The sequence below is a fragment of the Dryobates pubescens genome, chromosome 7, assembly GCF_014839835.1.
Source record: "Dryobates pubescens isolate bDryPub1 chromosome 7, bDryPub1.pri, whole genome shotgun sequence".
Taxonomy (NCBI): Eukaryota; Metazoa; Chordata; class Aves; order Piciformes; family Picidae; genus Dryobates; species Dryobates pubescens.
In genome coordinates, this window is record NC_071618.1 from 14,760,546 (window position 1) to 14,777,069 (window position 16,524).

Sequence of the window (16,524 nt, forward strand, 5' to 3'; positions counted from 1 at the left end):
GTAGTAGGAGAAGTGAAGAAATTAGACCCATCTTCTCCTTTCCCTCCCCAAAAAGGAAAACAGAGACATCATCATTCCCTACTTATGAAAGCTCTACAGCAATTGTTGCTGCTATTTGACTACGGTAACTGTTGAATCTATTTAAAATCATCATTAAAAACTAGGCTTCAAACATTTTCCTCTTACTTTTCAAGCTTCTACTTTATGTGGTACTCTTCTTTGCCTGCCTGTTATTTTTTTCTACTGATTTTATGCTGTACTTCTCCATCAACAGTCTTTACTTGCAATTTTTGGATGCCAAGTCAAGGGCTAAAGTTTTTAAGCGATGAACCCAAGTATGCTCAGAAATAGAGCTGAATCAGACTCAATTGATCAACTCTTAGCTTTGGGACTTAGCCAATTTCAGAGTCAGCTGATCCAAGATCTTGCCAATGAAGCCCCAGTCAATAAGGTAAGAGCCAGTGGTGGTATAGTTATGTCATAGTGGGTAAATTCACACATTATCTCAGTCTTCAATGCAGAGGGCAAAACCAGACATGCCTGCAACAAGCCATCTACAAATCACAGCTACATCAAGGCAGCTGCACCTTATGCTCAACCAGGCAAGCAGGAAAATTGATCAACAATCACTCTCAATTAGTCAGCTGCCAACAGTATCACCTTTACTACCAGTTCCTTTTCTTATACCAGTGACCATATTCTGGTCATAAACAATTTAAAAGTCATCATTTCAATGAATTTAAGTATGATATATGACTTTTTAAAAAGTCTTACTCTCCACTCTGTTAGCCACACACCTCCTTATCTGAAAAATGCCATTTATATTCTTGCTTTCTAGTCCACAAAGCCCTATCTGTTATGGCAGCAATACACATATATAGTAAAGAGAAAGTGCTTCTCCTTCATACCATATCTACTCTTCTTCTAGACATCTTGCAGCAATTGGATTCCCTGTGAGCATTACAAGTGGTTTTGCTTCCCTAGCCTCTTCCAGTTTATACAGTAAGAGACATTAGTGGCAAAGCCTGTAAGAAAATAGTACCTAGGTCCCAGTTTATTGATGATAAAGCAGGTACAAAAGCACTAGGGGAACCTGCCAACATCAGAGTTCAGTTAGCTTGTGTCCTCAGAACAGTACAGAGAGTCTGCTAATTTCCCCCCACATTCTGTAACTGTCAATGGTCTTAAAGCTTTACCATACTTGGGTTCATCCAGAGCTACAAAACCAGCGTTTAAGAACTGTTTGAGCTAAGAGTTAAATTAGCAATGACTGCTGCTCTTATAGTCAAGGGAATAATTTCAGGACACATTTTCTTAAGACCATCAAGGTACTCAGATCTAATAGCAAACACTTCTGGATACTCTCACAGACTGCCCTCTTGCCCCTGAATGCATAAGGCATCAAGTTACTCACACACCAGTTGGAGCATTCAAGCAGACCACAGCAGCCAAGAAAATCTACATTTCAGTAGACTTAAAATTACAGTCTGTGTCACTCCTACTACTGTAGGTCCCTAGTTGGTGTCATATACTCCTTTACATTCAGATAAATAATCTCAAAACTAACTTTCAACATACACCTCAGCTTCCAGGAAACATGATTCACCTGGAGTCCCACAGGCTTTTCTGCTGCAGCCAAATCCAGTATCAATTGACCCAAACCCACTGACTTACAGACGCTCCTCAACTCCCTTTACTTCCGTAAGCCTGGTTTCTATTTCAGAGAACTGAACATTCACAGAGGTGCACACATGTTCTGCTCTTCAGGCATGCCAGCTTCCTGACGACTATGAGCAGAAGCACTCTGAGGTTACACCTTCTTTCTGCAAAATAGTTCACATGTATATGGGGTTTGGGAGCATATAGCAAAAAACAGATTTTCCAAGACTCTAGGAGAACAGACAAAGGTTGGATTAATATACAGCATGGAGAAATACATAACAGGCCATCACTTATGTTGTCCTTTTCTACACACATAGTATATAGAATAGAATACACTACACTGCTATTTATTTTCTGATTTACTGGCATGTGACCACAAAATTTAGTAACACATTTCCATCAACAGAAGTTTCCATCAGCTAAGATTCTCAAGTAGACATCTTTCATTGCTTCCTAAGATGTGCAGAATTAAAAAATAATGAGTATACATTATTAACTACTAATTTTTTAATCATAGGATATAATAACTTTGAAAAAACTATTTAATCTACTTCCTCAAAGGAAGCTATCTTTCAATAACCATTGAATCACTTTTCTCAATTTTCATTTGCAAGGGTTTGTTTTTTTTTTTATTGTGATGGACAGTCACAGGCAAGAAATAATTTATATAGCCTATGAATACTGAATCTCTTAGTTCATTAATTCTACACATACAAGCTCCACGTAAGAAAACAAAGGAATTGGCACCCACAAACCCACACTTTATTTTCTAAAGCTGCAATTCCTTCTTTCACTACATATAGCAGCAGTATTAAAGCCCTCTCATAGTACTTACTTCGAGGTGGCTTTGGTCACACTGCAGCCATTCTTGAGTTTTCTTTACATCACCATTCACCAAAGGAAAGGAACTAATGTACCCTTTGAAGAATGAGCTTTTCTTTCTCTGCTTAGTAAAAATGCAGAGAAGCCTCTTTCTCTCTACTATTTGAAATAATATTCTATGATAGTTAGTGGCAATGTTGTCTCTAAGATATCACTCCATGCTCTGGCAGCACTGCTAATGGCATCTTTCAGATTCAATGACTTACACAAACAATGTCGTTCTCTTCTGTCAACAACAATTAGCAATGCTTTTCTGTAGCTCTTTTGGGAAGCCTGAAAAGCAGACAACCAGTAGCTACATAATGGAAGTTGCATTAGGAGGCAAGAATGTGGCAAAAATCTGGTTAACTGTTGTCGGCTGACCCTCTTGTGTGAAGAAGTGTTGTTTGGCAGCAAAATCACCTTTTCTTTCGGTTCTAAAAATGGCCGTGAACAGCTGGTATAAACTGTGTGCAGAATGGATTCTGGTGGGCTTAGGGGATTGGTAATGGGATAAGAGACCTTTCACCTTTAGGTCAGTAGTTCAAATTCAGCCCAGGTTAGCAGCAATTGAAAGTCTTTACCATCTGACACTGTTTGTTAGCCTATTTAAAATGACTGAGGCAAAGTGTCACAGTAAAACAAGATTCCAGTATTAAGAAATATGAAGAGTCTTAGCAAACAGCAGAAACAGTCACTTGAGACTTCACTTTGAAATCCCACCATTCAGACTTTGTATACATCTACCCTTCTTAACTCCTGACAGCCCCTTTCAGTGCTCCTATACTCCTGCCCACCTCTCACAACTCATCCTCCAGGCAGCTATGCACACCAAGGCAGCACAACCACCACTTGCTGTCCCATGGGTCTGCTACAGATACCAAAGTCACCACCTCTCTGTGGTTTTAGCTGGCAATCCAGTCTCAGCTCATCACTTAGCTATCTTCATTTTGCTGCTACTGTTTACACAGTGCAGCTGCAATCTTTTCCAGCACTTCTCTCCTTCACTGAGTTAACGTGTAGCAGGTGCTGCCTAATGATGTGCAACAGAATATTAGATACCATTAAGAGACTGTTGGAATCAGGAGTTCATAAGAAGTCGAGCTCCAGACAATCACCAACAGGTTTTCTACTTACTTATGGACATTTCCAGCCATGTGTTTTATACTTTCATGAGTAGACAAAGATGAAAAAGGAGGTAGAAAGAAATATGCTGCATGTAAAAATTCTTCCTCTGTCTTTCATAACAGGTACAGCCCATTTTGTACAGAGCTCTGGAATATAACATTTTCCAGAGGTCAGTAAAATTTTGTAAAACACTGGAGGTGATGGAGAAAAATCTTTGCACTGGGTAATGTTTTATGGGTGTACGGAAGGTTATTTTACACACTCTTTATGCCTTCGAATCACATTACTTTAAAAAGAACTTGAAAAAGTTTAAATGAATAATCTCATTACAATTAAGTGTAAAACAAAAACATACAGGTATGTCATTTGCTTTCAATATATATCTTGCAAACACATCAACAGCGTCTTCTACAAGAGTAACTTCTATTCCCTAAAAAGTTATGAAAAAATATTCAAACTGTCACAGGAGGAGAGAAAGACAGTGCTACTCAAATTACCCTACTTCACAATTTCTCCGTGCTGGATACAGTCCACATAAATGTTCTTTTCTATCAGATTACTGCAAGCAAATTTTGTCATGTTTTGAGGAAAAGGGGTTTGCTCCCTTGTTGTTTAAATCACACAATGATTTAAACAACAGAGGCAGAAGGTTCGGAGTAGACCTGAGACACCCGAGACATACAAACTGTATTCAGAATAAGCCCTTTCTTCACATGGCTCAATTTTGATTTTCTATTCAAGACAACAAGAGATGCTTCTCATTTCAAGGCACGACAAACTTCTAGAATACATTATTTTTCCCTTGGCTGTCACCAGTTGATTCACAAGTAAGAAGCTTAGCCGTGCTGCACACCTGTATGCTAACAGATATTCTTTATTTGCAAACTGTAGACTCTATTCATACAGAGTCAGAGAAACATTTCTAGTCTTCCAGTGAAAAGAGGAGACTTTTCTGGTGAAAGAAAGCATTTCTAATGGTAGTGTGATAAAGAGATTACGACACAACTTAGAAGTTAAAAAGGCTATCAATCTTAGCAGTCAAAAACTTCGTATTTGTTTCAAAAACTCTTGTTGGGCTATTCTGGACTATGACTGCCTTTGATTAGGCTGATGACAACTAGGTAACACAAAGTGCAACACAGGGTGAGCAGCTCTAAAGAATCCAATATTCAACATCTGGTCTGCCTCAATAATCCTAACAGCGGTAGCTGCCTAAAAATCACTCCAAAAGTGCCCTATGTGACAACGTTCGGAGTTCTATTGTAGGTGCTAGGGCAGACATGTCTATGTTTTCCTGTGAAAAGCAAAAGTACCTAGTTTTATTATGCAATTATGCAATCTCATGTCTCCTACTTATTGGCTAGCCTCTGAAGGTGGCAGAGCAGCAGATACAACAAAAAAGAACATTGCCAACAGCAAAGAACAAATCATTCTAGCTGAAATCACTCGGAGGGAGCATAACATCTGTAACAGATTTGCGTAGTGTACAGGACACAATGGAGCCAATTCACCAACTTTTTCACTTTCCAACCTCGTATTGCAGCAACACTTAACGTAAAAATTAAAGAAAATGTAAACTTCCTGTAAGGTACTACTTAGACTTTTTTGCAAAACTATATATCAGGAAAAGTATATTCCCAAAGAGTTTCCCAAAAAGAGAGACAAATAATAATACAACTCTCCGTTACTGCAAAGTAATTTACAAAACACTGAAAGATATCTGACAGACACACCAAAGAGAGGGAGGGGAGAAATCAGCAGGCAGTGCAAAGGACTGGTCATGGTTTAGTTAGCTACGTATTCTGAAGTCTGTATCTAAAGTAAAAAGGCTACAGTGATCTGTTTAGAGATTGCTGAAACAGTAAAACAGACACAAATACTGCATAATTTAGTAGACATGTTCTGATTATGCCAACAGGTAGCTGTGCCTATTGTGCGCACTGACAAAGACCTTCGGAGAACCATCTATGGATCAGACATCCATCATTTAGCAAAGTTCTTCCAACTGTGGAGAATTAATCAAAAACCTGGCAAGTGAGCCTGTTAGGCATTGTTCAGAGTTAAGGAAGGCAAAAGGAAAACGTTGAAGCAATACAGGGACATTTGGAGACTCTCCTAGTTCTGAAGTCCAATCTGGGCAAGCTTCATTAGAGTTTCTATGTTTGGTTCTAGAAAAGAGCAAGAGAGCAACTGTTGACTGAACAAAAAGTAAAGCTTGACACCTGGAAGAAGTGACAGGTCAGTTGGGTAAGCCTGGGGAAGAATCACAGAAAATTGCTACTCTCTAGCCCCAAGATGAAATGCTAATTAAAGGCAATATAGAGTCAAGATGGAGGAAATAGAGAATATCTACACAAGTTCTGTAATTTAAGATTAGTAAATTTCTTTAAGAGTTGGAAAAAATAAGTCTGCTATTAAAGGGGATTGTCAAACTGCTTAGGCTGTATTTCAGAAGAAGTCTTTTAAAGTCCTTAAAGATGGAATTGTGAATGCTTTCTTAGTGCATAGGCAGACACCTCTACAACTAAGCAAGTTTGAAAACTCATAACTATGTATTGCAGAGGGAAGACACCACAACACAGCCAAGATAACATCTTTGAAAAACAAATCATGAAAAGAACCAATCCCAAGAATACTCCACTTCTAATTCCATTTAGGAACTGATGGACAATAATATACAACAGCAAGGAAATGGTTTTGAACTGCTGGTGGGATATGCACAGAACTATAAATCAGTTTTCTCCAATGCAAACTAGAATATGGCAAGTCACTAAGAAGTGTTCTCTCAAAAATCACAAGGTTGGGGAAGGCATAAAAAAAAAATATGACCAAACAGATAGAAATTCTTCATAGTATTTTAATGAACTATACATTGTCATTAACCACCACCCTTGGTAGCTGAATCTAAGGCAGGCCAGATTGTGCCCAGCAATCTCCCAGCAAAAGCATGTGAGGTGTATCTGATATGAATAATCCAAAACCACTGCTGGTCCTGCAAGGTAAGGTAAATTTTACCTTCAGTCTTCCTCCGTTGCAATCTAGAAGATTGCAACACCCCCAAATTCTCTCTCACTTCTTTATCCAAAGCATAAATTTATCTAGCCATTATACATAGTCATGCAAAGGTTTCTTTATCACTGCTCACATCTACAAGCAGCAGGCAGCACACAACCCTAATGAAATGTAGCTAGAAGAACAAAAACCTAATCACACTGTTGCTTCATTACACATTCCAGCCTTTCTGGTATTATTTAACAAAGTGTGAAAAGGAGGAGAAAGATAATGGAATTTACTTGCTTACAAGCTGAACTCTCTCCCTGTCCTCAAGAATGATATCCAGACTTCAAGTTATGTGCTTCCTTTCTTAGATTATGACCAGAAATGCATTAGAACAACCAAACAAGTGGTAGAGGAGCAGTTTTCATAAAACATTGTTTGTCCATTCATTTGCAGCATAGATTTTAACATCTACTACTGACTACAAAATGATAAAAAAAACCTGCACCACGTTTGCATGCTTTTTATAATTATGTTCCAGGCACAATTTGAATCACATGCAGGCTTTTTGTTGATGACATATGCATATAGTTTTAATTATCCTCCTAGAGAAACTCAGTAAGTGATGATCAAAGTATAAAAAATAAGAAACTTCAGGGCCCAGCAGGGAAAAGCATCAGAGCACAGTGGCTAGCCACTTACTGTGAACTCACAGTGGCACTTAACAGTGACCTCTTGCAAGGTCTTTAGGTCAAGTGTAACAAAGAGCAAAAGCTCCAAACACTCACTTGAGTGCTGTGCAAGGGCTCACTGCTGCAAAATCTTGTATGAGCAGACTTATTTAAGTGAGTAGATCTTTTAAGTTCAGTGGTAAGTGCTCACACACGTCAAGTTAGTTATGTTTAAGTCTTTGCAGGAGCAGACCCCTAAGTATGGAAGGAGGTTATGTTCTGTTTATTTAAATAACACTTTTCTGAATCTGAAGAGCTGTTTTTTCTTACCTGAAGTCTAGTATTCATTTCTAAGAAGTAGAAATTCTTACTGGAGTCCACAAGGAATTCTACTGTTCCAGCAGAGGAATATTTTACTGCTTTGGCAAGAGCTACTGCTTGTTCTCCCATCGCTCTTCGAGTTTCAGGGTCTAGGAAAGTGCTACAATACAGAAAAAATGCCTTTCTTTAGTTAAAGAATAATAATAATAATTCAATAACTTTGTCTTCTGCTTACACTACCACCAAAAGAAGCAGCATAGCATCATCATTTAAGTTATGATAACATGTCAAAACAGCCACATGTATGCCTTTACATGTACATTGCTCCTAAACAGATACACTACATGCTTCACTATTACTGCTTGTGTAAAGGAAATTCAGGATAAATAACAGTATTCTCTGAAACATAAAACAACAGACCACAACTATCTTCACACACTGAAATCTATAATAATGCCAGTTAAATGAAAATAGATACATACAAATCCATAATATTTTAGAAAGTCTATCTACTTGGGGAAAAAAAATGTAACTAAAAAATAAATCCATCCACTGGAAATACAAATGCCAAAATAAAAGACAGGAGGTCTGAGAGGAATTTGTTTCTTGACTCTGAATTAAAACAGTGTGGCCATTTTAATTGGTGCTCTATGCAATAAAGAAGTTTAGGAAATTAATGAAGTATTTATCTGTGCTTCTTAAATGAGACTGCAATTAAGAAAACAGGGGTTTTCATAATTTTTAACTAAAACATTATCAGCACTACTGTGACTTAAACCTTCATATTCCTTCATATTTCCTCTCTCAGTTTTACTTTTAAGCTGAAGACCAGTCATGCAGGTTTGTTAATTGCAATTCATTCCTTTCCACAAATCCTGGTCATACTCAAGGGCACCCAAAGAGCAGCTGAGCTAGTACCCTGGAAACCATTGTGAACACTTCCTAAATGCACCATCTCATTCTAGGAGAGCAACATGCCATTTCCATAAGTCCAGTGAGTCAGAGGACTCAGGAAATACACATTTTACTTGCAACTCTCCTCCGTACTGAAAAATCAGATTTAGAATGAGTTATGCAGACTGTGAATTTAAAGCTAGAGGAATTTCTGTGGTTTTCCATCAAAACTGTGAAAAGGGCTGTTCCTCACCCTGATACACTGCCCTTCAATGAAAGATAACATGTAGCTGTCCATCTTATATGAACTTACAAATATGCTTACTACATTTCTCTGGTGACTTAAATTAGGCATGTAACTCCCCTACCATTTAAAAGTACCTCTGTAAGAGAAAAAGGAAGTCACTTTTACCTTACCTCTACATTACTGTTTAAAATACCAAATTACAAGTTACTTATTCTGGAAGTGTTTTCAACAGTGGTTCCTAATTCTGCAAAGGAGCAATCAGGAGCCTCCATGTATCTGAACTGGCCCTGTCAGTCAGTGAAGCTCCATCTGGGGCCCAGGACTGCACTCAGACAGAAGCCAGCACAAAATCAGGACTGATCTTTCAGTACTTACTATAGAGTTTTTCAGTGACACCTGAATTCACAGAAGAGCTAGAGACATCTGCCACAACAAACCATACTCGACATGACAGAAAAAGTGAGGCAATATCTGGGCAAACTGGGAGACAACATAATCCTCCTCTTAATGTAAAAAGTGCTATTTAGTACCTTCATCCTTCCAGTGCCCACACAGGCTGATTCTCATGGACAGTAAGGCAGGCATTTTCAGAACTTATGAAAAAAATTCTTTCTTGGCAAACACCATGATCGCCAGGAAAAGATCGATCCCAAGAAAGCTATCGGATCCCGCACTAGGATTGAAGGAAAACACAGATATGCAAAACTGTGTCGTCCCTAGCAAATATAGGCACTGGCAATAGAGAAGAGTTTAATAGTAATTCTTATTTTGATTCTGTAGGGTTTTGATCATGAAAAGTCAATGACTGGCTTATGAAGAACAGAACCTTCTCAATATTGGTTTCATACTCTATCTCTAGAATAGCCATTATTACTTCTCATATGGATGAAAGAGAATTACTTCCCTTATTAGAGTGGTGTCTTCCCTGTGTTTGTTAAACGCAGGTCTGAGATCTCTCTGTTCACCTCCCGCTGTAGCCAAAGAAAGGAACAGAGGTGTCACACTGCTAAACTTTATCTCTGCCAGATGGTTAAGCTTTATACACTAAAATGACTGGATCATCCCTGCAGCCTGCTAGGTTAATTAACCAAAGTTCTTCTATTCCCCCTGCCTGCTTTACCTTTTGTACACATTGTTTCTCCCTTCTTGAAAATGCACTTTGTACAACCAAAATAACTCTTCTCCAGTCTGATTAGGTATCACTTGAAAACAGTGTTTTAAACCTGATTTCAAATCCCTTTTCTCACACATACACCTGTTTTTCTTTCTACCAAATAGCTCCTGAAGTAGCAGAAAGGCTGCAAAATAAAAAGGATTCACAAGATAAAAGCGCCAAAAAGGAAAAATAAGATCAAACTCAACATTTCACTCATAAGACCCTCTTCAAGCTATTGTAAAGTTGATCAAAGACAATACAGCTGGTTTGTGTCATTGTTTCTACAGCCAGAAGAGATGAACCACATGGGCAAGATGTTTCCTCTCCTCTTCCAGTTCATCAGATTTTCCCCAAAATACTTCCATCACCTCCACTCCCAGATAAGGTGATAACAGAAAATGTTTACTCTTCCTCTGAAGATGCCACTACACTGAGAGAGAACAGTACTTTTCATTCTCTGCATGTCAAGGTCAGTTTATCTACTCATAGGAAATAGGCATAAAGATTGTTTTAAAATATTACTTGCCTACCAAAAAAAAAACCACCACAACCACATTCTCCTTTGAGATATCCATTATGTACTACCACACTGTAGGCATAAATATGCTAAAATACTTGTGAACGTATTTTTGCCACCCCCAACTAAACTGTGCCCATGTACACAGTCACAAACAGAACAAGCTCATTGTTTCTCTTAACCTCAAATCCTTCAAGGATTTTTAGACTGAGTGGTAGGAAATGTAGAGTCTGATATACATACATAGAGCAAAAGTCTAAGGATAGATAGTACACAGAATCTGGCTCAATACCATACGTTTCTGCTAAGTTCTTGTCTATACACATTCATTCAAATTGTTGGTGGCTTCAGGCAGCACCTTGGCAGCTAATCTGGAATATGATTCTGAAGTATCTGGTATATTGAGATCTTTCAGAGAGGGCTTAATGCTTAGAGAAGGTGAAAGAAGTTGCTGTCTGTGTGCCTCCCAAGGACAGAAATATTCCTGAAAGAAGCTAACAGAGTATGCAAAAACAGAGCAAAGATGGTTTAACTGCTCGACTTTCATTCTAATGAAGTCACTGGCAAAATAGCCTCCCTTTTAAATATCCTGCCTCTTAGATCTGTCACAGGTAGAAAGAGAAAGAAACATTTTTGTCCTTTGAACCCAAACTGAAAGAATGTCTTTCAATTTTAAAAGTTATTACAAAACTAAAAGCTAGGACAGATAACTCTGTGTGTATGCAGATAGGGAGGGGGAAAAAAGACATAATAAACAAATGATTTCCTGTCTCAGATTAAACTCAGGGAAATTTTGGGAAACTGCTGAGATATTGTCCCAAGAATTACCTTATTCTGAAAATCTTGGATGTTAATGTTTAACCCAAAGGGCATAGACCACTGAAGAGAAGTATGGACAAAAAAGGAGACTAAAGCAGGCAGCTAGCAAGTTCTAAGGACCTTCTCAATGGGGATGCTAATGTGGATCTTGCATGACAGCAATGAAGCCAATGCCAGGGAGCTGTTCCATCATTACCTGCCCAGGAAAGGCCTGAAATGTAACAAGAATGCTTAACACCCAGTGTCCTGAAGCTCACCATTATTTGATATGATAGCGACTGCACCTCAAATACTGTGTTCAGTTTTGGGACCCTCACTACAAGACATTGTGATGCTGGAATGTGTCCAAAGAAAAGCATCAAAGCTAGTGAAAAGTCTAGAGCATGTCCTATGAAGAGTGGGGATCTGGGGCTGTTTAGTCTAGAGAAAAGGGAGCTCAAGTACACCTCACTACTCTCTGCAGCTACTTGAAAGGAGGTTGTAGTGAGGTGGGTGTTGTTCTCTTCTACCAAGTAACAAGCAACAGATAAGCAAATGGCCTCAAGTTATACCAGTGGAGATTTAGATTGGATATTAGGAAGGATTTATTCACTGAAAAGGTTGTTAAGCATTGCAACAGGTGCCCAGAGAAGTGGTTGAGTCACCATCCCTGAAGATATTTAAAAGGTGTGTATATGTGGTATTTAGGGACTTAGCAGTATTAGGCTTACAGGTGGACTAGAAGATCTTAAGTGCCTTTTTCCAAGCCAAATGATTCTATGATTCAAACCCAATACCATGGAGGATCAAATGTTTAATCTCCAACTGCTACAGCAGAGGATAGTGCTGGGTGATCACAGTGAGTATGAGGGCCTTTATGTGACTCTTCTCCGTAACAGCGTTCCAAAACCTTAACTGTGGGCATCAAATAGTACAGATAGCCAAGGGCCTCTGAACAGCTGGATATTCCTTCAACATTTTCTGACATGGTTAGATAGGATAGCTGCTCCCACCAAAGTGAAGTTTAAGAGCACTCCTTTAATTTCCAGTTATCAACTACAAAGTCAGCTAATGTTGACTTTTTCATTCCACTGATCCCTTACTTTTGATTGATCCTAAAGGATCATCAGATTTTCTGATGAGCTTATGGACTTTGTTTCTCCACATGGGGAAGAACCCCTTAGTAATCGCTCTAGCGGACAGGAAAATACAACCACATCCTCCTCTTTTTTCTTGCAAAGTACCCTGTCTCATAGCATCTTTCTTGGAAAATGAATAGAGAAGTTTGGCCAAAGGAAGAATGCAATCTGAACTGAGGAACAATAGATTATTAAATGTCACTGATGGGTTTAAAGTTCAGCCTCTGTGATGAAATGAGAAGCCAACAGCATCTTTCAAAAAGGTATGAAGCTGGAAGCAAAGAAAATGGAAGTTTTGCATAGCACTAACTTTGCCCAGCACTAAGTAAAAACATCGGTGATGATCAAGTGTGGTTTACGGTCTGTGCTTCCCAAAAGACAGTAGGACAACTGACTCTGCTAAAGAGTATATGGAAAGTTTGTTGGTTTCCTATGTAAAACTGAAGTATTGACCACACCAAATACCAGGTCATCTTTCAATACTGTCACCTCATAAGGGTGTGAACTAACGAGCTTTCTCTCCTCAAAAAGAGAGGTTGTTTTTTTTTACAGGAAAATAAACTTCCCTAGGAAAACTGGAGATTCAAACACAAAATGATCTCATAAGTATAAGTCAAACAGCTGCAGGCTTAGCTTTAAGAAAATCAGAGATTATTCTCGAAGCCAAAAGGCCCTCAACAACCTCTTAAACTAGACACTTCAGAAAACGATTGTAGGACAAAAGTAAATCAAAAGAAGCTTGAGAAGAGGCCAGATTCAAAAGCACTGAATTGTACAAAAGACAAATATTTTAGTCCACAGCATCCCTATTTCCCAGGCTTCTATTTAAAATAGCAGGGGGGGGGGAAGACAGCATGTTTCCTTCACCCAGTCATACAAGATAAAAGTGTTTCAAGGAGTCATTAATCAGTGCGACTAACTTAAACAGCATTCACAGTAAGGCCTAGCTTTGTGGTCTCTGAGATGTCTCACTGAAGGTAGTGCCCTGCTTAGTTGCAAGAATCTTGTAACCCTTTGTAAATAAACAGATTCTGCAGCCAGCTGTAAGTGGCCATAAGGCAGATAAGGCTTCCAAAGCTGTCAATAAAAGTCTGGCAGAGTCTAAACCGTTCACCAACAAGAAAGAAAGAAGAATTTTCATGCCAAATTTTGGAAGCTATTGACTTGTCCACACTTTTGTGGAATTACAGAGGGGGATGTGATAACTTACTGGCACCTCCAACAGAGAAGCCCAAGAAAGTTAAAAGGCTCATGCTTCTGATGAAAGAAAACATTCTGACCATAGCTGGGTGGAGAGAGAAAGACATCACTCCCTTTATATGGCCACAGGCACAGAGAATGAGCAAGCGGTAGTGGCAGGCAGCACCTTACATGTATTCTTGAGGCAACAGATTTTCCTCTCATAAGTGCTTATGGATACACATATGCACACACACATTGTATCATGACTTATTCACACTTCACAAACAGAAATGTAGTAAGCCTTAGGTTATAAGAAATCCATAAGCACTACCAGGAAGCAACAAGAGTTATTTAAGCATTTATTACGGGTTTGCATCCTTAGATTTAAAATTTGCAGATTTTAGTTTAAAAACCTAGGTCCTAAACTGAGCCAGTCCCACAATTATAATTCAACATCAGCTTATGTGCTGCCTCTGAATAAACATCCTTTGAATGATATGCTTTTCCACACATCCCAAATTGTTGTATCACAGAGTTCTGTGCTACAAAATAATGGCAAAACCATCCCAGCTGGTGAACACGTTACACTAGGAATTCCCACAGGCCGTGATATTCTTATGTCTGGTTTTCTCAAATTGGAACTTCCTTCTGCCTTTTTTTCCCCCCTACAAATATTCTCCAAATGAATGCCATGCAGCAGAAAATACAGCAAGATCATACCTTGCACAGCAACAATATATTTCAGCTCCATTTGAAATCAGTGGGATTAAGATCATTTAGTGGGTTTGAGTTACTGGATATCTATATCTACTGTTCACTACCATGAACGGCACTAAATGTGGCCCAGAGTATTTACTACTTCGTGTTCCATTTCAAATAGAAACAAATATTATGTGGCCCACTCACAATTACCATAAAAGTCAAATACATGCATCTGTGATAAAAGTAATACTTAATTCTGTGTTTTACTCCTAAATCCCAAAACTGAATAACAAAGAAAAGGAAAAATATCACAGATACATTAATGAGAAAGTCACTTCACGTATCACATATATTTGGTTAGCAAGATCCCCAGCCACTTTGTACATCATGAATACAACGAATACCACAACACCCGTTTTCTTCTTACAGAAAGAAACCATGAAACAAGATGAAAATACTCTCAAGTACATTATCAAAACTGCATCAAACTTAAACATATTGGGGTTTTTTTGTGGCCTTTAATACAATAAAGTTTGTTTGCATTTTCACAATAAATAAAATCAACAACTTGTCAAAAGTGCTTCCAGTAACTACAAAGCTGCATCAAGAGTCTAATATACATACCTTGGTGCTTCTTCCACAACTTTTTGGTTTCTCCTTTGGATGGAGCATTCTCTCTCATTCAACCACAAGGCATTACCATGTTTATCTGCCAAAACCTGAAACAGTAGCAGGCTGCTGTTACCAGATGTATGCATATCGTCTTCTGAAATTATACTATTAGGTAGCATTCAGGAGGTTAAATTTTTTTTTTTTTTTTTTTTTTCCAAATCTAGAAAGAAAGATTGGGGGGAAAAGCTGTTGTAGAAAATTAAGTGTACATTAAAAAGAGCATTCAGTTAGTCTTTAAAGTCTGAATAGGTTTGTTTCAAAGCCTCTATATAGAACCTATATATGGCAAAAAAAACCCACCTCAAAATTAGAGAGGTCAGAAATTAGACATCAAAATACGGCAATACGACTCAAACTGTATTTTGAAGCATTTAAAATTGTAGTGCATAATCAAATTACTGAGAAGCATATTGTTAAGCAATATCTTGTGTCAACAGAAGAGAGAAGTCTCACAGTATGTCAAACTGCAAAAAGCTTGCATACAAGAGTTTTCAGAAACAATGACTAATGGAGCTTTCTTAGGTTAGCTATCTCTGTCTTACTGCATCTTTCTTTGCCATCTTACTAAGGAGGGCAAAATTTGCTGCTTTCTCAGTACTTTCAATGGAAATTAAAGCAGCAGTCTCAATAAATTTCTTAAAAATCAAGTGGCTGCAGCTTCAGTTCATGTAAGAGTTAAACATACAGTCAAGTATCTAGCGCAAACTACCTACATTACATGCCAGAAAACACACAGATTCAGTGTAATAGAACTTGCAGTTGATTCTGCAACCTCAAACTAGAAGGAAAAGTAGGAAAAAGACCTCTACCCCTTTATGAAAATGACTGTATAGTGCAGCCATTTCCAGTAGAAGGATACTGGATTTGACAATTCAAGAAGACTACTTCCAATCTTAAGATATTATACTCCGTACTTATTCTTGAAACAATTTCTTTCATTGCAGACCACACCTGCTCCCGTTCTTCCTTATAAAATTTTCCCTCTAATCCATTTTTTTCCATCTATCTTCCTGCTCTGGTCTGTGGGAACCTGTGCCAATGTTCATGCTTCATTCTTTAATAGCAGAGTTCTACACTGAAAACCAACAAGATGAATAAAAGGAGACAATCTTACAATCTTCCTCAAACTGCGTGAACTCAACCATATCTACTCACATTTGTGACAACGAATCTGTATTATTTATTATTCCTTTTAGCACCACAGAGCAAGTATGGCACTAAGCAAGATGAATTCCTGCATCTATGACACCAATGTTTGCTGATGCGTGAATAATCTGAGTAGATGTGACTGAAAATGAGGCACTGATCTCATGAAGACAGCTCATGTGCACTGTACAGCACCAGATCCAAAGTGCTCTGCACCCTATAGGATCTGACCTATCTTTCCCTTAGAAATTCTGTTGTTGTCCCACAGATTTAGGGAGCTTTCCAGCAGGGAAAAAAAAAGGCCCCTCCAAAAGAGTTCTACAAGATCAATGACTTTGAGATTTCCTAAACTACAGTGTCCCAGAACCCTCTTCCCTGGCTAGGGGGAGATTTAGCAATAGCAGCACCAGGGTACTCCAGCCAACTGCTAG

The 16,524-nt window shown here is 38.4% G+C and overlaps 1 protein-coding gene across 1 annotated transcript in view; it reads right to left on the bottom strand.

Moving 5' to 3' along the window:
- The window catches only part of PCCA (propionyl-CoA carboxylase subunit alpha), a 313,957-nt gene that overhangs the window by 181,211 nt on the left and 116,222 nt on the right, over positions 1–16,524 (bottom strand). The window contains exons 11-12 of the mRNA XM_054162910.1: positions 14,900–14,994; positions 7,650–7,800 (exon numbers count right to left, since the gene is read on the bottom strand). Coding sequence (XP_054018885.1) covers positions 7,650–7,800; positions 14,900–14,994 — 246 coding nt within the window. The remainder of the gene's footprint in view (positions 1–7,649; positions 7,801–14,899; positions 14,995–16,524) is intronic.